General features: G+C 40.1%; 1 protein-coding gene across 1 annotated transcript in view; it reads left to right on the top strand.

The window, feature by feature from the left end:
- Positions 1–27,249, top strand: part of PLBD2 (phospholipase B domain containing 2) — a 634,614-nt gene that overhangs the window by 452,973 nt on the left and 154,392 nt on the right. The window contains exons 8-9 of the mRNA XM_044068270.1: positions 9,938–10,030; positions 11,358–11,429. Of these exons, the coding sequence (XP_043924205.1) occupies positions 9,938–10,030; positions 11,358–11,429 (165 nt within the window). The remainder of the gene's footprint in view (positions 1–9,937; positions 10,031–11,357; positions 11,430–27,249) is intronic.

The raw sequence follows: 27,249 nt of genomic DNA, 5'->3' as shown, positions 1-27,249 counted from the left end.
TGGATATAAAAGATGGATATAGAAGTACCACACATGGATATAGGTTGATATCTGTATCATATGATTTAGGGGAAGGATCTTTAGTTTGGTATTACATTTTAGTTTGATGCATATTTCTAAGTAGAGAATGATTATTTGCAGAATTGTAACAAAGCAGTGGGAGCTCCTTATACCCCAACTTACGCCAGTATAATTCTCTGTTTTTGAAAGGGAGTTAATGATTACTGATTTATTTAACATTTGTTTACAGGGTTGGTCTGATTTGGTCTACAGAACCCGTTTTTAGCAGAGGCTCGGGGAGAAAAGCTCCAAATACAGTACAGTACAAATATAGTATAATCCAATACAATAAAAATTACATTAGAAATACTATACAAAAAAATAAGTTGAAAGAACAAACTGCTACAAGATGTTGCAATATATTACTACACAATAATAGTCACTCTCCCCATACATGATGTAGACAGTGTCCAAAAAAATTGTACATAGGTAGTGCAATGTGTGACATTGTAATAGTACATGAAAAATAGAATGTTAGTTTGTTAGGAAAATAGCAGCCAGAAAGTCAATGATGCAGATAGGTAATGAGAGAGAGAGTTAAGAAGAATAGAAGCAATAAAGCCTGAGCAGCAGCTTAAGGATATGGTATAGAAGCAGCGAAGGAGTTAGAAGAGCCTTAGGATCTTGCAGTCTGTGAGAGATTGAAACGCGACAGAAGAAGACCAAATCATTAGCCAGGCTTTATGCAGGAGCAGAGCCATGTATTTTGAGATGATTTTTTTAGAGAGATTTTGAAATGGGTTAGGCCAGGTATAGACCTGGTAGCTAGAGGTTGTGAATTCCAAAGTATAAAGATAGAGTATGAATACAGTATTAATATACCGATTTTATATATATATATATATATATATATATATATATATATATGTATACGTATACATTTTTTTCTTATTAATAATGTGTTACATGAACAGCGTATTGATGATTTGCTTTTTTTGAGTAAAGGTGATCAGACATTAGCTCTTGAATTTGTAAACAGATTAAATAATAATGAACCAGGTTTGAGATTTACTTGATTGTGAAGATATTTATTTCTTTATTTCTTAGACGTAACTGTAAGAGGGGAAGAAGGAAGGCAAGTTTATACTTCAGCCACCATTTTTTGCTTATTTAAAGTGCCCATCCTGATCATTTGATTCATACTTTAACAATAAGAATTTATAAGAATATGTAGCAATATTATTAGACCTTGTGATCTGCTTTTTGATTTGCAGTGTCGCATGAAAAGGGGTTTAATAGGGTTATTGTTAATAAGGCAATGATTAGAGCTTTGCAGGCTGTGAATGCTAGGGTTGCTAAGAACAGATCCGTCAAATGGAAAAGAGGAAGTATGGTCTCTGCTGCTGCTGGTTGTGATTAGTTGTGTTGTGTGGTAAGGTATGCAACATTTTCAGAAGTATTTAAACAAGTTGTACTGACAAATTGGAAAATTTTGGATACAGATTGTTCATAGGTAGGTACTAGGCTATTAGCCCTAGGACCTATATAAGCCTAGCCAAAAAGGTACCCTGGCTTTCGCCACCCAAGAAAATTATTTTCCTGTGCCCCTGTCGAGCAGAGCCACAGAAGTGATCCCTGGGGTGAATTTCCCATTTCTCATCCATTGTTATTTATGTAGTGTGTTAACAAAAGTTCCAAGTTTTTCGTAAAATTACACATTAATTTAGGGGAGTTATTGTCTTACATAGTGCAACCAGTTAAATGTTTGAGTTTGATGGAATGTACTGTTGTGGGATATATAACATATGTGTAAAATGGTTATTACCATGAAAGAAGTCAAAATTAATGGAAGGTTGTTTAAAGTAAGACAGTATTTTAACTGCCAGAGTTCTATGGTGGCTTTATGGTGGTGTATGGTATTAAATGTATGTGTTCAAGTCCCATGTGATACACTGGGCAGACCAAAAGGAAGGTGAAGTTTACAATACAGGAACACATTACGGAGGTGAAATATGATTTTCCTACACGTACTGTAGTTCAGCATTTTTGACTAGTACATGGCGGGGGTGGGGGGGTGGGGGGTGGTAACACAATCATTAGGACACCTAGAGGTTCTGATAAATGTCCCCAGTTAAATCACAAACTAAGTTTATTTTGAAGTTTAACACATAGTTTCTAGTAGGATTAAATAATGAAATGGATTGGTCATGTTTGGTTGAATAATGTATTGATATATATTTTTAAGCTTTTTAAATTTTTTTTAATATAAATAAAATAAATAATAGCATCCTTGAATTACATTAATGTTCACAATTGAAGTGCAAATTATTCTATTAGATTTAATTGAGAAGTAAAATATGTATTAATAAGGTGATTTTGTTAAAAGGTGGTTGTTATCCGCATGAAGGCATTGATATGCCAAAGTGCTAGGGAGAATAAAGATTTTATTTAAGCTTACATTTATGTGTGCATAGCTAAATAGCATGGCTTTGTCCTCCTATAATTAGTCATGTACTGAAAGGGTTACAGAATGCATTTTATTTGTAGCGGCTTGTGATGGCGTTTCTCTGTTGCTATTTCATATTCCTTGCACATCCCCACTAAAACTGTTCAGTCTTGGGTTAGCTTTGACCCCCTTTTAGTGCAGAATGGAAGAAAGCATCTTTTTTGTTGCAGTAAGGTAGTTTGATTTCAGAATTGCCTAAACACCTCCAACAACATATCTGTATACATACTTATAAGTTAAATGAACAAGAAGATTATATATATTTAATTATTTTTTCTTTTATGCTCAACCACTGATATGCTCTTGTCCCCATTAGCCTATTCATCATTTCTCCCTTCCTGTTCCCCCCCTTAGGGAGAGCAAAGCAGTACAACAAAATCTTACTGTAATCCTAGACACAGGTGGTTCTACCCTCTTCAGTTAACCTTTCATTGTTGAGGTTTAAGAAGAGTGAGCTGTCAGTCTTTCATCATGGGTGGCCAGGACATACAAGTGAAAGAGAAGCCGTAACTAGTGTGGGGTGAGGGTGATGTCATAAATACTGTCTCCCACAATGCCAGCTTGCTTATGACTGCCACCCCAACTACCAAGCAGTTTGGTAGCCTGTTCATAATCGGGGAAAAACTGTATGGTGTCTACTGGAGAGTGCCTTAATTTTGGACAGAACCCCACCCCTTCCCCTTAGTTGGGCTAGCTGACTCAAGTCACTACCCCCCCCCCCCCATCCTGCTTCCCTAGTGTGTGAAATGCTACTCAAACTTTGGAGATTGCAGATTTTCCCACCCATTTTATTTTACTGGGAAGCATAGTGATTAATGTGCTGTCAGTTAACATTCCTTAGAAAGGGTACTGTGAATGATGACCAGGTCCTAGAAATATCTAATTTTGAGGATTGAAAGCTCAGTTTTAATGTTGATCACATGCTCCACATTATTTTTCATTGCGTCATCACCCACTAAGAGAACAAGTTTCCTCAAACAGTACATAAAATAATGCATGGTGTATGGCCCTATGCTGCCAAAATAGTTTATAGAGTTATTTATTGTCTTTGTGTTTTCATTAGGCATTTTTCATTATATGTTCTCATTGTGGGGCATTTGAGTGTTAATCTCATGTTACATAGACAGTAACATACGACAGGATATGTGCTCATTTAGGGTTACTGCAACACCCTGCATGAGTTGATAGTTGAAGTGAATCCCTGTGCTCTTTTTAAACACAATAAATGGTCACCGTGGAGTGGGATATTATGCGTTACATTAAACTGTATATATTTGTGTCTTTTTAACAATGGTGAGTGTCTTCTTTCACTTTTAAAAATGGTGCCTAAAATGTAATTGGGCATTCACTGCTTTTAAAATGAAGATCTATCCATCCATCCACAACCCCTTTCTCTCATTTATTTATTTTGCACATAGGGTCAGGGTGTCACTTCATCAGTGACAATCATCTAGAGCCAAGGTTTACAGCACTGGGTGGCCAGCCCTGCTGCTTTTTTCTTTTAAAATGAAGATGAAAAGTGCAAATTTGCATTGAAACCTATAACCTTATTTATCAGATTAATTTTACTTTTACATTTCAGAATATTTTAATTCATTTGATCTATAGGTAATCTTCTTCTTTTGGCTTTTCCTGGTTAGGGGTCGCCACAGCGGATCGCCTGTCTGCTCATGATTGGCAATGGAGTTTTACAGTGTCTAGTTGCCAGCCCGGCACCCAACCTTCCACAGAAGGCACACACGTGCATTCACTCACACCTAGGGCCAATTTAGAGTGTCCAATCCACCTACAGCATGTCTTTGGGATGTGGGAGGAAACCGGAGCACCCGGAGGAAACCCACGTGCCCACAGGGAGGACATGCAGACTGCGCACAGAAGGCACCCCAGCCAAGAATCAAACCGGAGAACCTCTTGCTGTGAGGCAGCAGTGCTAACCGCTGTACCACCTACAGTCTAAAAAACCTGTTAGAGCTATATAAACAAATTATTATTTTAATTTATACTTTTGTATGCTTTATTACTGTTGTAGAAAGGCTGTAATTGTAAATTTACAAACAAACAAGGGAAATCTCTGAAGTCAAGTACTCATTGGACAGGTATCGGTATAAGTATTTTAAGATTTTATGCTGAAAATAAATCTGCATTCATTTTCTTTTGCAAAGCGTGCAAGGAACTTTGAAGCTTTGCCATTAAAACTGTAATAGTTTAGTTTGGGAGATTTCATTTTACCTAAGGGAATGCTAATTAGCCAGGAATTCAGATGCATGGCTGATGGCATTTAGGCCAATACACCATCAACCTCACCTTGGTAAATGGTTCACATAAGTGGCAGGCCGGCTTCACTGGAGCCATGTGTGTTTGTTCAGTAAAATCAGATTAATCTTATGATGTTTCTTTAGCTGAACAGTAAGGACAGCAGTACACACACATACTGTGTTACACCCTCTACACCTGCACCAGCCCCTTGTGCTATGGGAAATGCACATCTAATACAGAAAGTGGGGCCATATCTCCCAGTGCAGAACATCATGTGTGTTCCAGGATATGTGCAAAATGCTGAGAAAAGAAGATATACTTATGCCATTCAAAATGTGGATAGCTATGAAGGAGTACAAATGAACTGCAGCACTGAACATGTGCACCTACTGCTGCATGGTAGTATCACAGGTATAAAGAATGTACAGAACGCAGGCAGTATACAACTAGCCATAAGCAGAAATGTAATTTCTCCATTAATCATGTGTGTAACCACACATACAGACAGCAGTAGCAAGACCCTGAGAGTAATGTCCCTGGAGCTAGGGTCAGAGTATGGTGTGTGAATGATAAACATGAAAGATTTACATGGTATACCACAGCTACAGGCTCACTTCTGATGTAACCCTCCCTGCTTCCCGATGAGAGGGAGAAATGAACAGATGAACCTCCTTAAAGCATACCGGAATTATGTCATGAATTGACTGTAGTGGAACTTGAATACCCCAGCATCGGTGCCGCACAACATCATGATGTGGTCTACACTTCCATTCAGGTGGGTGGCCCTGTGCAGCACAATCTTTTAAGAAAGGGTCAGGCGTAGATTACGGGTGGATAACTTTGTTTGCCACTTGGAAAGAAGTCAGAATGGTCAGGGCTATTTGGCTTGTAAGCACAAGTGTCACAATACCTACACTGGATGGGTGATCATGGTTCCAATTTCTGTTGTAGGACTACTGCAGACAGCCCCGCAATAAAACACTCCCAATGGTACCAAAATCTCCAAGGCATGTATAGAACATAAAAAGGAAGGCATCTGAAACAAAAATGCCTCATCCCACATTCTCCATGTAGTCATGGAGTGTGGAGATGTCAAGAGTTGCACAGCAGGAGAATCATTCATGAAACACCAGCAGGACATGAACAATCAAGGCAGAGGTGCAATAGTAATGTCCCTATGTGATGTTCAGACAGTGGACTTGTCTTTGGAGAGGAGGACTTTCATCATGTGGTACCTAGATGAAAAGAACCAAAGCACGTTCCTCCTATTCCTCATCAGTGATGACAACATATAGGAAGTATGTTCATGCTGGAGATGATGTTTGCTGATGGGATATTCCCTACAAGACCTGGGATGTACCTTAAACTACACAGTGTGCATAGGAGAATTAGAATGCTATCTAATAGCACACTAGCCTCTTGATGTTCTCCCTTATGGGAAAGACAAGGCACACTTGTTATCACCATGTGAATTATACAAACTGAGCTGGTCAAAGGTCAGAGTGCAGCTGTCATGTTTTTATGATTTGAACAATTTTGAGAGGGCTGCTGTTCAGGCTTTAGGAAGTACAGTCTCTTCAGTGACATCTAAAAGGTCTTTGTTCCAATTTAGCCAGATTCTGTGGTAGTAGCTACAGAGACAATGACTGCCTCATCTGTTTTGCTCCATTTCCAAGATTTCCCCCATCTGACCAAATGCTTTTGGGACTTACCTTCATGGATGTGGACTTGGTAAAGACCGTTTCCTAGAAGGTTATTACGCACCTCCGAGATTGTGTCACAGACCTATATCTGCAGAGGCAGACAAATATAGTAACTGTTTGAAATGTCAGGACCTGCTGGAATATTTCCTTTTCTCCAAAGTATGACAATCTCTTAAGTTAGTATATATAAGTTCGAGGATGTGCAGGGAGGCTTGCCTTCCTGCAGAAAAGAAATTTAAAGGAGAAGAGCAATGTTCAAGATTAATAAATGCAAACAATCCCGTAACAGAACTCGATGAAGGCTGTCCCACAAAAAACGTCACCATCAAACAGACTCTTCAGTCCAGTGTAGTAATTCACGAAGATTTAATAACACATAGCAAGATAAAAATACACAAGTTAAGTGCTTTCATTTCCTCAAGCAACGGAAACTTCTTCAGAACAAAATAATCAACCATCTACCACTCATATATATTATCTAGTTAATTAATCTAATTAAACTTTTAATTCACTTCCCAAACAAATTTAAAGAAACATAGTGGTGTGATTGTTATTACTTAAAGCATACAATTCATATATTTAACTTGTATTAATATACTAAATGTACACTTAATACTGTGTTACAAAGCCACAATAAAAAACTGTAAAAGTAAGTAAGTTAAAAATGTTCAAGATCAACTCTTCTCCTAGATTTTCAGTCTTTTTTTTTTTTTTTTTTTTTTTTTTGTGGTGTGTTAACACACAGCATTACGAGTGATGAAATTTCATTAGGGAAAATCCAAATACATATCTTCCACCTTCCATCCCCATTTTTAGAAAGCGTCCAAGCATGGCAGCTGTAGGCTGACAAGGGCATAGAATCAGATGAGTGTGACATTGCAGACTATGGATTCTGGTCTGGAGATGTACTGTTGAATTGGCATCCATGATATGAATTCTGTAGTGGGAGTGGAAGTGTACTGATGACTGGAAGGAGGATGGGAGGAGTATTGTCCAAGCTGTGCCAGTAACAACAGGCATTGTCATGGGAACATTGTGTAGATGTCTTCTTGACAGCAAATTGAAATTTGGTATCCACCCCCCCCCCCCTCAGATTTTGTGCATACACTGCACATGAGTACAAGTTGTGAACATACACAGTTAAAGTTCTGCACAAGCACTGCATACATGTTAGGAAGTTAAGGAGCAATACCAAACAATGTTCAAATCTAGTCCACAGTAATACTGCATGCTCTGACCCAAACATAATAGCCAGTATCCTAGTTGACAAATATAGTTCAAGTTTTATACCATCTACAGTTATAGCTGTTCCTCCACAATTCCATCCATGTCCTTTAATTCCTATAAGAACAAGTTCTCTCAGTTCAAAAGCTAAGAACATCTCATCAATGGGTCTTGGTAGTATACCATGTTGCCTGATTATCAGTGCCAAATATGACCTGCATGAACCCTTTCTTAACCTCTTTAATCTAAGCCTCTACACTGGTTACTAGTAGCCATTGTAATGCCATTACATAACAATAGCCCAGCTACAGACCTTGGTAAATATGGACCTGTTAGTCTTACAAGCCTCATATGTAAAGCTATGGAGCATATTCTCATACTTCATTAATCTAGATGTTGAAAATCACTCTACTCTTGACCTTTACAAATTTGCCTTTGTCAAAGGAAGGTCCTGCCTCTTTAACCTCATTAATTTCTTTGAAAAAGTAACTGAAGCAGTGGATAGAGGTTATGCAGTACATAAAGAATATCTGGATCTGGCCAAGGCCTTTGACGCTGTTCCACCCATACGCATTTTTGACAGACCTGTAAATTTCATTATAAATCCTTATGTTGTGTAGCGGATTCCTAACTGGTTGTCTGACAGAACCCATGTGTTAAGAGTCTCAGGTGCCTCTTTTGAAAATAAAAAAGTAATCAGTGACATAAAAAGTTATCAGTGACATGGGCTAAGTGTTGGGACCCTCTTCTATTTGGCATCCCTTTCTTACTCCTTCAGGCCAACACTCCTAATCTGTCATTATCTAAGTTTGCAGAGGACTGCAAACTGAGTGCTGTTATTCGATCTTCCACTGACTCACAATTTTGCTAACGTGAATTGGATCACGTTAACAAGTGATGCAAGAAAAATGGCCTCAAATTAAATGTGAAAAAGAGTAGCAAAGTTGAGTTTTGGTAAACAAAAGATTTTCATATGCCATATAGATAACACATTCCTCCAGTCAGACACTGTAGTAAGGGATCTAGGGTCTCTTGTTGATAATTCCTTGTCATTTGACCATCATATCTCTGTAGTAGTTCTGAAAGACTTCTGTCTGGCTCATCTAATTTCCAAAGCCATCACCACTAAGTCCAAAGAAGTCTTAATTCCCCTTCACCCATGTTTTATTCAACCCATTGTTGAATATAATGCCCCTTATGCCATGTGTTTGTCTAAACATGAGATACCTCAAAGGTTCTTAACTAAAAAGATCAGTGGCAGTACAAATCTTAACTGACAGGGCAGACTGGCTGCCCTGTCCCTTTACTCAGTCTCTTATAGACTTCTCTATGGAGGTTTGTGTCTAGCCTTTCAAGCCATGAGGAATCCAACCCTCTTTGACCTGTTCCTTCACAGAACAAATGACACCTCAGATACCTGATTAAAAGAATTAAAACTTTCATTAACAGATATTTTGGCATGGTACATTGATATTCCAATGCATCCCACACCTGTGGAACAAACGTGTACTACATGTCAAACAGAGTAGCTCCTTATCACCTTCAAGGTAAGCCGAGGTAATTGGATGAGCAGTCTAAAATTCTTCCTGGGTCTGTCTTGTCTTGCCATCCTTGAGGCTGGAGGGACCTTTAAGCTTGCAATTCTCTGCAAACTGATTGGCCTGTGCCCATTTCTGAACCTATGACATAAACATACTAATAAGTCACCCCACTTATTCAGTAACCTTTCCCTTTGTGACCATTGCCCTGTTTTCCTCTGCATAGGCATCTGATAGCATCCTCCCATTTGGGCTATGCATATCATGTGGCCATGTTGAATCATTTCTTGTTTTGTACAGCCTTGGTATCCCTATTTGCTGTACATATTTTTTGAGTTATCCAGTACAGTAGAGGTATGCTAGTCACATTTTTTTGTCAGTACCTTGGATCTGTGGGCTCTCTTCTTTCTGCAAGATTGGCATTGCTGAGATGTGTCAGACACATCAGAAATCCCAGTGTTGTATCATATCTATTTTAATTGCATTTAGACACTATTAAATCACCTTTGCTTAAAAAATGTGAATCATTCAGTATTGATTACTGAATTTTTTTAAAGAAATTTGTAACGTTATTTTTTATGTCTTTCTAAAGAAATAAATGTGAGTTGTTTCTCGGTAATTTGGCTAGTGAATACTGTGTTTCTGGGTGCAGTAGTGATGGATAAGGGATTTTGTATGGATGTGTTAACCACTGATTAATGTGTTTACAGATACAATAACCAGTGGATGATTGTGGACTACAAATACTTCAGTCCTGGCAAACCTGTTAAACGTAATCTCTTCACTGTTTTGGAACAGATTCCGTGAGTGCTGTTTTAATGATTCATTTGTCTGTGATTTCATTTAAAATGTGCAGCTTTAGTTCATTTTTGTTGCATTTGTGATAAAACCTTGTATTCACAAAATTATTCCTCATGCAGGTGAATTTTGGAAAAAACTAGCAGGTGCATTTTACAGTAGAAAGCTTCTGGGAACAGAGATGAGGAGTTTATAATGGCAGTGGGCAACACTATAGAATTCACTGCATTTGCTGTAGGTGTGAGACGAATTTAGTTGCATGATGCCTTTTAGGAGTGGGTGAACTACTTTGCCAGTAGTCCTCCAGATTCTCCAAATATAATGATGTGCATTCATTTGTCTTTTAAATTCTGTTAAAATTAGCAGCAAAATTACTCATTTGGAATTCTGAACTGTGATACTTGGAACTGTGAGATGAATAGCAAATGTGGGGTGTCTTACATTAACTCTGAGGCAGTTGTATATTGGAGTATTTCACCTTCTGTGAAATGGTAGCTACAGTTACCAAGTTATCAGAAGTGTGCGTAGTACACCCACCAAACCCATTCAAGGTATGGGTGGGCAAGCTTTCTTTCATTTCAGAGTCTTCACTACACCCCAGGAATCCTGTGTTTGACTTGCAGTGTGGCACTGGTATGAATTGCAAGGGGAGAGAGAAAAAGTAGTGAGGTAGTACCTGCTTGTTTCTGTCAGGGAGGGAAGGTAGTGTGTGCTTGGAGAGCCAAGATCACACACACATTCTTGCTTGGAAAGAAGACAGATCCTTCTTTGGAGTTTTCATGCAAGCAGGTGCCATGTTGTTGCCAAGAACCATTGTACAGTAAAGCCTTTTTCAACAATGTGCTAGGGAGCCATGTAGCATTTCATAATATAATTATGCAAAGTATAGACAGTGTAAATGGAGGGATTTTCCCTTTAATATGCACATGCCTCCCTGTTACAAATTGTGAAGAAAATAGGTACAAGTTTTAAAAGAATGAACGGAAGTATCAGTAACTTTCTCCTAGATGTAGGATTGTTTCAGTAGCTTATTTTACAATAATTGCAGGTATTCCTATTTGCTTGTTGGTGACTGTGTGTAAGATGGGACTAAGATGGAAGCAATTAAAAATCTTGCTGTGATCTGTATATTGTTTGTCATTATCTGCCATTATGTTAGAAAAAGAGAGAAACTGCTTATGGGTGCAGTGTTTCTCACCCACTTTTGACACTCTTAACTGTCTTCTGTGTGTTTATCTCGTTTATTGTTTTACAAACTAAGCATGTAACCACATTTCTTAATTTGCTGCATCCATGGTTTTGTTACTTCTGATTTCTTTCCTTTTGTTTTAGTGGGTTTATTGTGTCTGATGATAAAACTGAAGAACTGTTCCAGAAGGGTTACTGGGCAAGCTACAATATTGCGTAAGTGTTTCCACATTGAAGCATGATTTTTAATTCTACATCAAGTGGAGGAAAATGGAAGTTATTTTTCCAATATGTTTTCAAATTGGATAAATCAGTTCCCTTTAGGAGAAGTAGCATCTTCTACAAAAGAGAAAAATAGTGCCACTGCTACACCATTGAATGTGCAGGCGATTGTTGCTGTTTTTGTGATCATCTGAAGTGTAGTACTTATTTTAATATTCAGCCATATTGTACGATTGGTTTGCTCGCTGATGCTATTTCTGTGTTCCAATCTCGGTATCATGTTATATATAATAAATTTTATTTATTTGTTAACTGATGTTCCTATGCACAGCTGTCTCGTTTTTTTTTTGTTTGTTTTTTTTTTTATAGAGGGGTGGTCTTGGGGTAGTCTGAGGTTATGTGTTTTGCTTGGATTCACACAGTGTGGAGAGCAAGCCAAATTCAGGACTACAGTGTGAAGGTTATTGCCCCTCATATTCCTCTAAATGGTTTAATGTATGATCGTGCACTTTTACTGAAAGAATTTAAACAGAGTTCTGGTTGTTAGTGCAATGTTTCTATACTTACAGCTAGTTTAACCCTTTACTACTGACCATATTTGAAAGGTCTGTGCCATTTTAATTGACTGCTTTAGGTTATTTCTGATCCATGTATGTAAAGGACTGTGTATATAAAATGTTTTAACATGGTCTCAACATTTTCAGGTATCATACTGGTGCAGTTACCTATAAACCAGTCTTAGTCTAATATCACATGCAGAGAAAGCTGCATCTTTAATTATAATGAAAAACATTACATGTAGCATAAAAATGTCATTACAAAAAATAAAAACCGATTTTTGTACAGAAATACACTCCTCTTTAGACATAGTCACAATAGTTCTATATGTTTTGATAGCTTTTATATTTGTTAATCCAACTAAAATCAATATCTACATTTTTATTTTCAATAGAATAGTTTGCCACTATTGCAGGTTTTGATTAATAAAGGCCATCCTAGGGTTAATTTGATCCTACTTAAAATGTCACTATCCCTTTCAGTTCTTATAAAAGTTTCAGGACATTGTTTTTGGATACTTTTTTTATAATTGTTTTGTACATGCTAATAGTTTTAAAAGCAAGAAAAAAATGGCATTAGTGATTACTGTAAACTTCTAAAAACTCTGTTTTCGCTAGAACATTTATTTTTTTTTGAAAAGCAGGTATTTTAGCGGTGATCTCACAGTACACTGAAACTACAAGTCTAATATTGGCTGAAAATGTGTATTGTTTTTTAGCTTTGATAGCATCCCACTGAAGATGATCTGTTTACTGAGTCTGTTACACAGAATGTGTCATGTACATGTTTACTGCAAGGCCTACTAGTGGTATCTACAAGTACAAAAACATGCGTGATACTATTTGAAATTTCTAGCAAATCTCTGAAGAAAATCTATTTATTGTATTTATTTGACATTTGTTGACTGGGTTAGTCCGACTGGGCAGATACCCTTTTTCAGTGGAGACCTGAGGAGAAAAGCTGTACAAGATACCTACATGATACATATATAATACATTATAATCGTCAGATACACCTTTCATGAAATTTGTTTTAATGCATATGAATTTATATTTGGTAAGCTAAAGTAGATCCAGTGACCAAAAAGGTTTTTAAGTGTATAATTGTTGCTTCACATGCAGTGTCTTCTCAGTGCACATATAGTTTGGGCAAATATTACAGTCAGCATCCTGAAAGAGAATCTTTGTTCCACATGCCAGATGTAAACAAAGCATAAAGCAACTTGGTAGACTGTTATTGTGAAATGCCTGTAAAAAACATCCTTTAAAGCTGTGTGTGATAAGCCATATCTCTGTCTCCCCTTTGGTAGTGCTATGAAAAATTTTCATGGAATTGTATAAGGATGCTGACACACATGCTATGTATGGAAGACTGCAATTTAGTTGTTAAGGATTTACACACATTTCAGTGTTGAATTTGGTTGGGCCAAATTACTATGGTGAGTTTTTTGACTGTGTCTTGTTTTCATTGGGAGTAAATGTCATTTTTTGTAGGGATGCTCACACAGTCTTAAGTAATGCTCAGCATACTTATGTACAGCATTCACCTTCCTTAACAGAAGTTGTGTACTAGGTCGTGAAGTTAGGTAAAGGCTGCCAGCCTAGCCGGATAGAATTTTGTAGATAATTCTTTCATTTGTAAATATTAATGTAAGCCACAGGCTCGTTCTCTTAAATGTGAAAAGACTGCATTGGATATTGAACTGCAAAAATGTAACAGTGCACTCTGCTGTAACAAAGCTGATAAGTCAATTCTTTGATGGCAAAATTTGGAGCCGATATGTCTAGAGGGAGGCATCCTGCCTATTGTTTTAAGACCAGAGTTAATGGCTAGAATTTGCATGTATAAATGTCCTTTATTGCTCTGGTTTCTGACCAGGTATAAAGAATGTAAATGTCATTTGTTAGCCTGAGAACACCAAAGAAGTGTGGAGAATGATGTCATGGGATGCAGCTCTGTGTTATCAATTTAAAGAGAGAGAGAGAGCTCTGAGCATTTTGTCTTGAGAACATCCAACATCACCAGCACTGCTTTGCTCTATATGTTAAGTTATTTAGAAATGCGTTTTCTTTTAGAAACAGCTAAGAATTAGGAAGAAGTGTTTTTCTGTGATGTCAGAACTTTTCTATGGTATTATTTTTAACTGTTTCTCTATGATCTCTGAACTCTTAACTAGCACTATGTAGTAAGTATTGTCTTGTGTTCTTAGTATTTATTATTACATATTTTTAAACCTTTCAACTGTGGCTGTTTTGTGTAGAGATAATTTAAGCTCTAAGAGTACATTGCATGTATATAGTGATATTGTACCAAGTCACTCTAATAAGCCTTGACTGTTCAGTCACACTTACCATTTGGATATTAATATTGCACCGAAATAATTGGACACCCTTTCAGAAGGGCCTTTGAATAGCTGATATTAGTGGATGGTGGCAGCTGGTACCACTTTTTAGACTAGGCAGAAAAGGGGCACAGGAGAACCTGTGCCAGCCTTCCCCAGGAATGTCTGTGTGGTTGTATATAACTCATCTCAGTGTGTGTGTCAGCTGCTTGGGCAGGAACAGAAAGCACTGGTTGGACAGAGAGGTTACTGGAGGTTTTAGCTTGCCCAGTAGGCTGAGATCTGGACCGTATAGCTGTGCCAGTGGGGAGTCTTATTGGGGACCTGGAGAGAAAGGGAGAAACCAGCCCCAGACTGACTATGATCTCTGTGTGCTCCTAAGGGAAATTGTACTTTACTGTGTGTGTATTTATTATCCTTTCCCTCTATGGACTCCCCTCACTGGTGTTAGTGGTGAGGATTGAGGCTCCTTGACTGCTGGGCCAGTGTAAGAGCGTCACATATTAATTGTTTGGCAGTGGTGGGATATCCACACCACATATTAATTGGTTGGCAAATACTAATTTGCTTGTAGTGGTTTGGGTAGAGTGAACTCGTGTAGCTTGTGTACAGTTATCTCTGAAGGTGTTTTGTACTCTAAATCAGCCATGCAGTGAATACTCAGAGTTCAGATCACGATTGTTTTATTTCTTTTGTTAGCTTAGTTAGTCAGGGAGAGTAGGCAGCATGTTATAGGAGTACGGAAAGCTGACAAGGAGCCAGCTGGTTGAGATGTGTCAGCTTGGGGACTGGTGCAAGGAAACCTGACTAAGGCAGACCTGATTGCAGCCTTGGTCGCAGCTGCATCAGAAAACAGCAACCAGGAGGACAATCAGACTGGCAGTGGAGACGTACCAAACTCAGATAATGGACAACTCAACCTTCATGCAGAGAACGTAAAAATCCATCTGGAGCTAAAGAGACTTGATTTGGACGCTAAACATTTGGAAATAGAAGCAGATGAGAGACTGAGGGGTCTAGAGAGTGAGGACAAGGAGAAACTGCAATGTTTGCAAGGGGAGAATGAGAAACTGATATGCCTGGAAGCTGAGGAAAAAGAGCAGCAGAAGTAGCATGAAAAGGAGATGCTGACTCTTCGCTAGTGTCATGGAGATAATGGGAAGGGAGTAACCGGACCCCAGAAGCACAAAAGTTCATTAAATTTTTTCCGCAGTTTAAAGAGGGGGATAATTTTGATAGTTTCATTCATATGTTTGAGAGGATATGTAAATAGTGTGATGTTGACTAAAGGCTCTGGGTACGGTTCCTGACCCCCTTACTCCATGGTAAAACTATAACTGTGTTGTCTAAATTTGCTGATTGTGAATATTTTGATTACACTGCTGTTAAAAATCAGTTGTTAGAATGTTTTAAGCTAACCCCTGAAATGTATAGGAAAAAGTTTTGTGAGCATAGACGCAAGGTAGATGAAAGTGTGTGTGAATATGTTGCTGAACTGAGCACTTATTTTGATAGGTGGGTGAGTGGATGCCAGGTCACCACTTTTGAAGGGCTGGCAGACCTTTTGGTGCGTGAACAAGTCCTTAGCATTTTGCCTGAGGACATGAGGATCTGGTTAGCTGATGGACAATGTGCTACTTCAGATGTGTTGGGGAAGAAGGGAGACCTATACTTAGCAAGCAGGGCATCCCTGCACAGGAAAGGGACCCCCAGTACTGCTCATGGGTCTAAAAGAACCCATGGTGGACAGCACAGACTGACACAACAGAATCTGCCAGTAGTAGGGGAAGCCACTAGTCCAGGTGCACATCCAGGACCTAGGGTTAAATGTTTTGAATGCAACCAGTGGGGCCATGTGGCAAACAGATGTCCATGGAGGCAAGTTGTGGAAAAAAAGGTGAGAGAAGCCAGTAAGTGGGAAAGTCAAAATGCCAATAGATTGTCTTGAGACAACAGGGGATAGATTGTCTTGAGGCAACAGGGGTACAGATCTACCATCCTGCAGATGTCCTGATAGGGAAAGATTTGGATGAGGCTGGATGAGGCAGTACCATGTGTTTATGCAGTTACACACAGTCAGGCTAGGAGACGAGCATGTGGGTCTGTAGCCTGGGGGAAACCCAGACAGACTGCATACTTGCAGCCAGGACTGGTGAGGTGGTTACTTCAGGGAGGGTGCTACTCTGTAGCAGTGAAACTGAAGGTGAGCCACAGCTGCTTGTGGGTACTGATGTTCCCTTGGACAGAGGGATTGCAGAGGTAGAGGTGAGTAGTAGTACCCAGACTGACAGCGAGGCACCACTGTCAGAGGATGCCAGACTTCCTGTAGAAGGTGAGCTGGGAAGAATTACAAAGAGAGAGTTGAGACAGGCTTAGCTCTCAGACCCCACATTGCAAGGCCCGAGGCAGGTAGCTAGTGAGGCACCTGATTCTCAAGGGAAGGGGGAATCTGTATACTGGGACAAAGGGTTACTGTATAGAGAGTGGACCCCAGAGGGAGGGCTACAAGGTGAGAGGGTACAACAGTTGGTAGTGCTTAGAGCCTACCGTCTGGCATGTCTAGCTATAGGCCATGATCTTCCCTTTGCAGGTCATATGGGCATAAAATGTACAAAGAGACACATTATGCAGAACTTCTATTGGCCTGGAATTTCCAGAGATGTAACAGGGTACTGCAGTGTCAAAAGGTAGGCAAGGCAGGAGACAAGGTGAGAGCTCCTTTGATGTCTTTACCTGTGATTGAGGATCCATTTCACAGGGTAGCTATGGATATTGTTGGGCCTCTGAGTAACCCAAGTTCTACAGGGAAAAAAGGATATCCTAGTGGTAATGGATTACGCTAAACGATTCCCTGAGGCCGTGGCTCTGTCCTCCATTGAGGCAGAAAAGGTGGCAAATGCTTTGTTAGAGATTTTCAGCAGGGTAGGTTTCCCAAAAGAAATACTGACTGACAGAGGTGGCAATTTAATGTCAGACCTGCCGTCTTGTCTGTGGTAGTACTGCAGGGTGAAGCACATGAAGACCACCCCCTACCATCCCCAGACTAATGGTCTTGTTGAGAGGTTAAACTCTAAATCAAGTCCATGCTACGGGCATTTGCAGACCAGTTTGAGGGAGTGGGACAGATATTTGCCCCATCTGTTTGCTTACAGAGAGGTTCCCCAGGAATCCACAGGTTTTTCACCCTTTGAGTTGCTGCACGGGCATAGGGTGAGGGGACCTCTAGATTTAATTTGTGATGAGTAGGAAGTTGAGTGTGAATCTCACAAGGAGCCTTTTGTGCCATATGTCCTAAACCTCAAGACAAAGCTCAGGAAACTCATGGGCTTGACCCAGGAGAACCTGGCAGAAGCCCAACAACAGAAAAGGGTGTGGTATGACAGGAATGCTTGAGCTAGAGAGTATGCTGTGGGGCAGCAGGCAATGGTTCTCATTCTTGTCAAACACAACAAGCTGCAAGCAGCTTGGGAAGGACCCTACAAGGTGGTAAGAAAGGTAAGTAATAACTACATGGTGGAACTGCTAGGCAGAAGGCAGGGGACACAAAGTGTACCATGTTAACATGATGAAACCTTACCATGATAGGGAGGCCCTTGTGCCAAGCATTTGCAGTGGATGGCAGAAGGAGTCTGAGGGAGATCTGGTGACGGATTTCCTCAGTGAGGTTTGTACAGACACCTCAGTGGAACAGGTAGCAATGTCCCAGCAGCTATCTCCTACCCATCTTCGAGAAATCTGAGCAGTGTTACAAGAGTTTGGAGACATGTTCACTGGGAAATCAGGGTGCACCCACCTAGTGTAGCATCAGGTCCCCAAAGGCCTATTAGACAGGCCCCTTATAGGGAGCCAGAGAGTCAAACAGACTCTGAGGGAGGAGATACAGGAGATGTTGGAACTAGAGGTGATTCAAGATTTCAACAGTCCCTGGGCCTCCCCAGGGGTACTGGAGCCAAAGAAAGATGACAGCACCAGGTTCTGTGTTGGCTACAAGAAATTAAATAGTCACACAGAGACAGATGCTTACCCTATGCCTAGGACAGATGAGGCCCTAGAGCAGCTGGGTGGGGCTAAGTATCTTACAACTGTTAATCTTACCAAGGGTTACTGGTAGGTGCCCTTGACTCCCAGTGCTAAAGAAAAGGCAGTCTTAGTGACTCCTTTTGGCTTGTATGAGTTCACAAAGATGCCCTTTGGGATTAAGAATGCCCCAGTGACTTTCCAGAGGCTGGTAGATCATATCCTAGCAGGAGCAAGAGGATTTGTCCTTGCTTACCTAGATGATATTGCCATCTACAACCATTCCTGGCAAGGGCACCTTCAGCATGTCAAGGAGATGCTGGGCAAACTACAGAAGGGCAGGGTTGACCATTAAGCCGAGTAAATATCAGGTGGGTATGGCAGAGGTCTCCTACCTGGGACATAGAGTGGGGAGTGGTAAGATCAGGCCAGTACCTGCCAAAGTAGAAACCATTCAGGCATGGCCTGCACCTGTTACCAAAAAGCAGGTGAGGGCATTCTTAGGGACAGCAGGGTACTAGAGAAAGTTCGTCCCCAGTTATAGTACCATAGCTGCTCCCCTCACAGAACTGACAAGGAAGAACAGGTCAGATAATGTAGTGTGGACCACAGCATGTGAGCAGGCATTCCAGAAGCATAAAGAAGTCTTGAGAGGGACCCCCTGTGTTAGCCAGTCCAGAATACAGCAAAGAATTTGTTGTGCAGATGGATGCTTCAAGCCATGGAATGGAGGCTTTACTTAGACAGATTTTTTCAGAGGGAGAAGAGCACCCAGTGGTTTCTCAGTCATGGGCTCCAACCCAGGGAAGCATGCTATGCAGCAATAGAAAAGGAATGTCTAGTCATAGTGTGGGCACTGCAGAAATGTCAGCCTCATCTGTATGGAAGAAAATTTACTATAGTGACAGATCACAACCCCCTAACATGGTTGCACAGAGTCAACAAAATGCCAAATTGCTAAAATGGAGCCTAGGGTTGCAAGCATATGATATGTCAGTGCAGCACCATAGTGGGTTTAGCAATGCCAACACAGATGGGCTCTGAAGACGGGAATGGGGTAAGGCATACTCAGAACTAACCCTCTCAAGCAAGGTTTCTCAAGGGTCACTTGAAAAACTAGCTTGACTTCTCGGGGGGGGGGGGGTGAAGATGGGCAAAGCCTGCCAGCCTAGCCGGATAGAATTTTATAGATAATTCTGTCATTTGTAAATATTAATGTAAGCCATGGGCTTGTTCTCTTAAATGTGAAAATACTGCATTGGAATATTGAACTGCAAAAATATAACAGTGCACTCTGCTGTAATAAAGCTGATAAGTCAATCCTTTGATGTCAAAATTCAGAGCCGATATGTCTAGAGGGAGGCATCCTGCTTATTAAGACCAGAGTTAATGGCTAGAATTTGCTTGTATAAATGTCCTTTATTGCTCTGGTTTCTGACCACAGCAAAAGAATGTAAATGCAGTTTGTTCACCTGGGAATAGCAGAGAAATGTGAAGAATGATGTCATGTGAAGCAACTCTGTGTTATCAATTTAAAGAGAGAGAGAATCAGAGAGCTCTGAGCATTTTGTCTTGAAAACATCCAACATCACTAACACTGCTTTGCTGTATATGTAAGTTATTCAGAACTGTGTTTTCTCTTAGAAATAGCTAGGAGTTATGAAGATTAGACTAAGTGTTTTTCTGTGATGTCATAACTTTTCTACGGTATTATTTTTAAGTATTTCTCTGTGGTCTCTGAACTCTTGACTAGCACTGTGTAGTAAGAAGTATTGTCTTTTGTTTTTATTAAGTATTTTTAAACCTTTCAATTTTTTGTAGAGATACTTTAAGCTGTAAGAGTACATTGCATGTGTATAGTGATAGTGTACCAATCACTCTAAAGCGTTGAACTGTTCAGTCACACTTACTACTGTGCAACATTATTATCCAAATGGTAATTGGACACCCTTTCAGAAGGACCTTTGAGTAGCTGATATTAGTGGGTGGTGGCAGCTGGTACTACCGTCTAGACTGGGCAAAAAAGGGGCACAGCTGGAGAACCTGTGCCAGCCTACCCCAGGAGTGTCTGTGTGGTTGTATATAACTTTTGTTCTCAAGGTGTGTGTGTGTCAGCTACCTGGGCAGGGACACGAAGCACTGGTTGGACAGAGAGGGTGCTAGAGGTTTTAGCTTGCCCACTAGGCTGAGATCTGGACCCTATAGCTGTGCCAGTGGGGAGTCTTATTGGGGACCTAGAGAGAAAAGGAGAAACCAGCCCCAGACTGACTGCGATCTCTGTGTGCCCTTAAGGGAAATTGTACTTTACTGTGTGTGTATTTATTATCCTTTCCCTATATGGACACCCCTCACTGGTGTTAGTGGTGAGGATTGAGGCTCCTTGATTGCTGTGCCAGGGCATGGGCATCACATAGGTCATCATAGAAATGGGGGAAATACATAGTTTGGCTATGTACATTTCATATTGGTGACATAGGCTTATTGGAAGGGTCTCTCCTTTTGCATGGTTGTATTTCTGAAGTAATGTACCATTTTATAATAAAATTTCTAGACAGCATACCTGGATATCCATTTATAAATCTGTTGTTTTGTCCTCAAAATAGGCCAAAACCAAGAAGATATGGCTTATTGTCTCTATCCAAAAAATAAGAAAATGATAAAATCACCACTAAAAAAAATCACAAAATCCACAAAAACAAAAAAATTATGGGCACAGCTTTTTACAGGCATGTCAATAAGATATGGGCCAGGACGCACTAAACAAGGCTGAGTCGACTTTATTAGACAGGCAAGGTTTCAGCACAAAAAGGCATGTCTGCTAAAAACAAGCCATAAATAAATCAGACACCCAAGTACAATCTTTACATGAGAGTACTGGTGCAGATTCCCGATAAAGAGCAACAAAACTGCTAATGGGTTAATGGCTGAAAACTGCCTAATTCAGTTGATGGATAATTCATGTATCACTGCCTAGATTTATCTTCCTAATATGCTCCTGACCAGTAGCCATCTAGTCATCTTGCTGACTAGCTGCCAGTTACCAGTGCATTTCTGTGAAGAGAGAGAACCTTTAGCCATTGTGAGTCATCCTGCATTCAGCAGCCATGTATGGATTCTTGGCCATTGGATTTTTATTATTTATCTATTTTATTTATTTATTTTACATTTGTTGACTGGGATAGTCCGACTGGAATCCTGTCCATTTTCAGTGGAGGCCCCGGGAGAAAAGCTCCAAAACAAACAATAACATTAAAACAATGAAGAAATTTACAGATTTGATATGTACAAAGAATGTAAAAGCAAGTTTCTAGGTTAGAATTTCTCCCAGGTTACAGTCAGGGGAATATTTTACAGTAAATTGACTAGTAATTAATATTTAAGATAAGAGGTAGCCAGGCTTGTTACAGTGGCAAAGCCAGTTTAGAGCCAGATGTAGTTTGACTGGTTTTAAATTGGGTTAGGGAGGAGAGCAATGTAATATCAGCTGGGAGTAGGTTCCAAACTCTACCAACAGAGTTTGCAAAGAGGGCGTCACCGGCTACATTGTTAGATTTGATAGTTTGAATTAGTAGTTTGTTGAGGAGCGAAGCCGTCTCTGATTGTTATAGCGGGTGATAATATTCTTAAGAGCTGGTGTATTTTCTGGGTTATGGAAGATTTTCTTGGCCACAATTAGAAGGTTAAATTGGATAAGACTGGGAAGTTCTAGCCACTCAAGTTGGTTAAGGTTGATGCAGTGGTAGGTTCTAAAAGGCATACCTGTGGCAAACCTGGCAATGTGATTGTAACATGTTGACAGTCTGTTAAGTACAGACTTGTTTAGATTGGAGAGAAGGGGGGAAGCATATAGAAGTGTTGAGAGTAGGTGAGAGCGGGCTATGACGATCTTAGCTGGAGGGGTTAAGAAGGCTTTAATTCTATTATTGAACCAAGTTTTTTATTTACGGTTTTGATTAATTGGTTTACGTGTAGGTCAAATTTTAGGTGATTATCAATAATGATGTTTTGTAGAAGGGTCAGGGGAGATTATTGTCCCATCTTTTGCATTTATGGTGAAGGTAAAAGCAGTAGACCTTTGTGTGGGTTAGAATAGCAGCATTTTATTTTTTTGGGATTTAATAACAATCGACATTCAGAGAGCCAGTTTTCTATAGTATTAAAGGTGGACTGGGTAGCAGATCTCAAGTCTGCAGGAGATGTAGCTGAGCAAATCAGGGTAGAGTCATCAGCGTACTGGATACAGCTGATCTTAGGGATGACTGTATTTAGGTCGTTTAAGAAGATGGAAAACAGTAGGGGCCCTAATATGGAGCCTTGTGGGACACCAAGGGTGTTAGGTAATAGTTTAGAGAGCTTATTCTGCCAGAGAACAGCCTGCTTCCTCCCACTGAGGTAGGATTTAAACCATTGAAGGGCTTTAGAATCTAGACAGGCTGCAGGGTGTGAATCAATAGATGATGATCCACCATGTCAAATGCCTTAGAAAGATCCAAGAAGAGGGCTGAGGATATTTGATTATTGTTACGGTTATTATTAATGGCATTGGTAAAAGCTAGCAGGGCGGAAGTCGTGCTATGGTGTGGATGAAAGCCATGTTTGGTATCAGCCAAGAAGTGATTCTGGATTAGGTGGTGCATGAGTTGTTTTTTTATACATTTTTCCATGATCTTTGCAAGTGGAGAAAGTATAGCTATCAGTCTGTAGTTGGAGAATTCAGTGGAGGAACCTCCTTTATGTAGTGGGATAACATAGGATGTTTTCCAAATAGTGGGAATTTTAGCCTCAGCTATGGTACGATTAATTAGTATTGAAACCGGATAAGCAATAGCATCAGCTGATTTTTGAAGGCATTCGGCAGGGAGTTGGTCAGCTGAGAGAGTGGTGGGCTTTATTTTTTTTGATTAAGGTGCGAATAACTGATGTGGACACTGGTTGGAAGCTGAAAGAGAATAAGTTTATATGGGTGGTACGATCAGGGCCGGGAGAGCTAGAAGGTAATTGGCTAGCTAGAGCTTGAATTGTCTCGGTAAAGAAATAATTAAAACTGTCCAAGACATCCTCAGGGGATTTATCAGTGGTAGCAGCGGGGATAGGGGTGGAAGTTTTACCAGGATGAAGCAGATTATTCAGACCTGCCCAGAACTTCTGAGGGTTATGCCGGTTGACTGTCTGTAAATTACAGTAGTATTGTTTTTTGTCTTGTAAGATAGATTTTTTTTTTTGTTTCATTCCTAGCTTGTCGGCATTTAACTTGATTGTGGGGGTAGAGCACCCTAGAGCCCAAAGTTTGTTTCTGTTAGTAATTTTTAGTAGAGACATTTTAGAAAGCCATGGTGCTGTTTTTGCTTTAGTTCGCTTTAACCAGGCAGGTGCATACCAGTTTAGGATTTCAAGAAATTTATTGTTGAAATATATAACTGCCTCCTCCAAAGGTAGGTGAGTTAGCATAGACCAATTACAGGAGTTAAGTTCCTGATGGAATTTGGTAGGGTCAAAGTCATTTTTGTTCCTGACTTTTCTGAGCAAGGGTATTTGTGGATTATTGACTTTTCGCTCAACTATGTAAGTGAGAAGATGGTCACTTAGGTCAACGGTGAGGATACCAGCAATGTACAGTTGGCGGTTACTGTTTACGATTATCTAGTCCAGTAAGCTTTCTTTTTGGTTAGGGTTATCTAGCCTGGTAGGGGAAGTTATAATTTGTGAAAATGCATGCAGGTTAATGTGGGTAATAGGGGACTCTAAGGAACAGGTGCCCCAGTCTATGTTAAAGTCTCTAAACAGTAGGGTTTCTTGGGGGTAGTGACATGCTAGCCAGTGTAGTGTGTCTTCAGGTGTGGCTATATTATTACCCGCGGGAATGTACATACAGATGATGATTATGTATTTACTTTTGTTAATTTGCAGTCTGGCGGCAAGAATTTCTGAATTACTAATCTGAGGTGATTGATTAACAGCTATGGTTACATTCAACTCAAATTGCTACCCCACCCCCCTTCCTGGAAACACGATCCAGCCATTTCTTCATAGGATTTCATCATAGGAAAGCCCCATTCCTGAGACAAGTATGCCAGATTGTTTATTTTAGTGTTCAGAATGTTAGTGACCGTAGACTTTATGGGGAAAGTGAAAGGCTAGTAAAAAAGCACACAGGACAGTGCCTTATTAGATCACCCTGTTCTTTTGTATTAGTCAGTTGAATTGCAACATCAGAACAAGCTCAGGACCTCTAGAATTATCAAGGTGCTCATATCCATTCAGTTTCTGGTTCAAAATGTATGTCTTGCTGTCAGGTAATGTAGTAAATGTTTAAAACATGCGTGGCTAGTGCCAGTCCTAATAGATAGTGTGGTGCGGTCCACAAGCTGCCTGCTCTCACAAAAATGTAATATTATTATTGGTACATCAGCCATTTAACAGAACAAGAAGCCAATATCTCACTATTGTAACATTTATACTATGCCATTAAATGACTCCCCAAAGCATATACCTACCGGAGAAAATGTTGAGAGCAATTATCCTTTTCTTGTAACTTCTGTGTCTTATGCCAGCTACTTGCCTTGAGTGTTTTCTGTATTCTTTTCAATTGAATTTTATTATAGAGGCATAGTGAATCACAATGTTTGATTATTGGCATAACCAAAGTTTTATGTAAATGAAACAATACATCAGCTTTCCTACCTGCCTGTTAACAAATCATATATTTTCAGAACTGCTTAACATATTCTAACCGTATTTATTATGCTTTGATTAATCCTGAGATTATTATCCTATACAAGTACAGGTCATTGATTACCTCCACATCTTTAAGCATAGTTATCATGTACTGCGTAGGAATGGTTATTATTATTCATACCATGATGTATAATGTTCACCTCATTTGCATTAAAGGAGACACTTTGGACATTTGACAGATTCATCAAGTAGTCCACAAAGTGTTGAAACCTCATCTGGTTACTAACACTAGGTATAATGCTCATCTGATTAATGACACTAGTTATAATACTCATCTGGCTACTAACACCTATTATAATACTTATCTGATTACTAACACCCGTTGTAATACTCATCTGGTTACTAACACTAACTGTAATACTTCAGTTATAATACTCATCTGACTACCAATACTGTTTATAGATGTGACGATGGGAGACATTGCCAGCTATGCCAGGAGAAGTAGGGCAGTGGATGTGTAACATATGCCATCACAGCTAGGTGAAATTTAGTAAAGAATTATATGTTTGAATATCAAACTGATTTGTACGGATGCTTGTGTTGAAAATGTATCGACAGTGTGTCCTGCTGGACAGAGGAAGAAATGTACATGTATTATTGTAACTGTTGATATGTATATATTATAACAGAGGTTACTGGGAGAGAAGAGGTTAATTTCAATCCACCTGACTTTGAAAAATAGTAAGAAATTAAATTACTTAATTTAGCCATAAAACTGGATCTTACTGTTGTCAATGCAGCTAGAGGCAAAAAGTCTGTACTAGGAAGGTTCCTGCATTGCTATTGGGGTGAACTAATTGCTACTCCGGAAGGGTGGAGGTTTGAAATTGTTTTATGACTTCCAAGAGCTGCAGCAGATCTTAGCAAGCCTGTGCGTGTTTGTGTGCATGTGTGCACGCGTGTGTATGTGTACTGACACATATATGATAGACCCTGACAGCTTCTAGCCAAGGGGGGGGGGGGAGCATGGGAACCAGACGTCAGATGACTAGATGGATTGCAGAATGACATCACAAACATCACTAAAACAGTGTTTAATACTAGGTGATACTGAAGTCTCAGGGCACTCTGTTCTTGGAACCTGACAAGGAAGGACCTCTCACGTATTTTATCTTGCCTTGCTGTAGTAAGTGACCAGGGAATCATAATTCATCTGAAGTTGTTAATCTTCTCCCATTCCTCACTGATGGGGTACGGTTCTGAACCCTCAGAACCGAGTCGGCCAAATACCAAGCTAGCATACACCAAACTCTCGAGCCACGCTACTACCCGCAATGCCCTTCATCCCATATCCCAGATCTCGTTTGCCGTGCAGCCATATAGCAGCGTTTTCACCGAGCTCTCCAGCTAAGTAGTTTTGACTTATATAAACTGTGTATTTCTCCAATAATTTCTCTACTAGTGTCTTTCTCATAGTCTAGCTCTACCCACAGGTATTCCTTTTCTTACCATTGTTGGTATTTTCTTGCCTTTTCTTTACTTTTTACCACCCTCGTGGTATTTCTTCATACCATTGCTGGTAGTCTGGCCTTTCTCTCTCTCTCTCTCCTTTTGTCTGAGTGAGTGCTAGTATGTCAGAGAAAAAGGGTACTTCAGGTTTTAAACACTGCACGTCATGCAGTGGTAAATTACCGAACAGTGACTTGCATTTTAAATATGTTTGGGCATTTCACACCTTTCTGCGACTCCCCCATGTGATATTTGTGCGAATTTTAGTCAACGGACGTTGAATGAATGGCGCAACAAATTGATTCTGAAATGATTGCTTTCCTCTCCTTTCTCAGAGGCTATTTCTGTGGAGGTCTCAACCCCTCCAGTCAAAGACAAGAAGCGTTCCTGCTCAGACCCCTCTTCACCGGCCAATGACAGGGGCAAGAATCCTCGATGTAAGGCCTGTAGATCTTCCTCCGAACATCGGCTCGCTGCCTCGGTGCCACCGATTTCAGCACCGAGTGCAGTTTTTGGGAAGTCTGAATTGTCTGTTCCGGGCTTGGCACCAGTGACTGCTGAACCGCTGATTACTTCAGTTCTGACCAGTCTGGTTCTGGACACCTCTGCACCAACCTCACTTTTACAGACACTGGCTCTGACTACCTCAGATCCAATTTTGATTACTACCCTGATTGTGACTTCGGCTCCGAGTCCCCTATCGGTGCCGACCTT

The sequence above is a fragment of the Protopterus annectens genome, chromosome 4.part0 (genome assembly GCF_019279795.1).
Source record: "Protopterus annectens isolate FY-2018-M chromosome 4.part0, PAN1.0, whole genome shotgun sequence".
NCBI lineage: Eukaryota > Metazoa > Chordata > Ceratodontiformes > Protopteridae > Protopterus > Protopterus annectens.
This window is presented reverse-complemented; position numbering and strand designations above follow the sequence as displayed.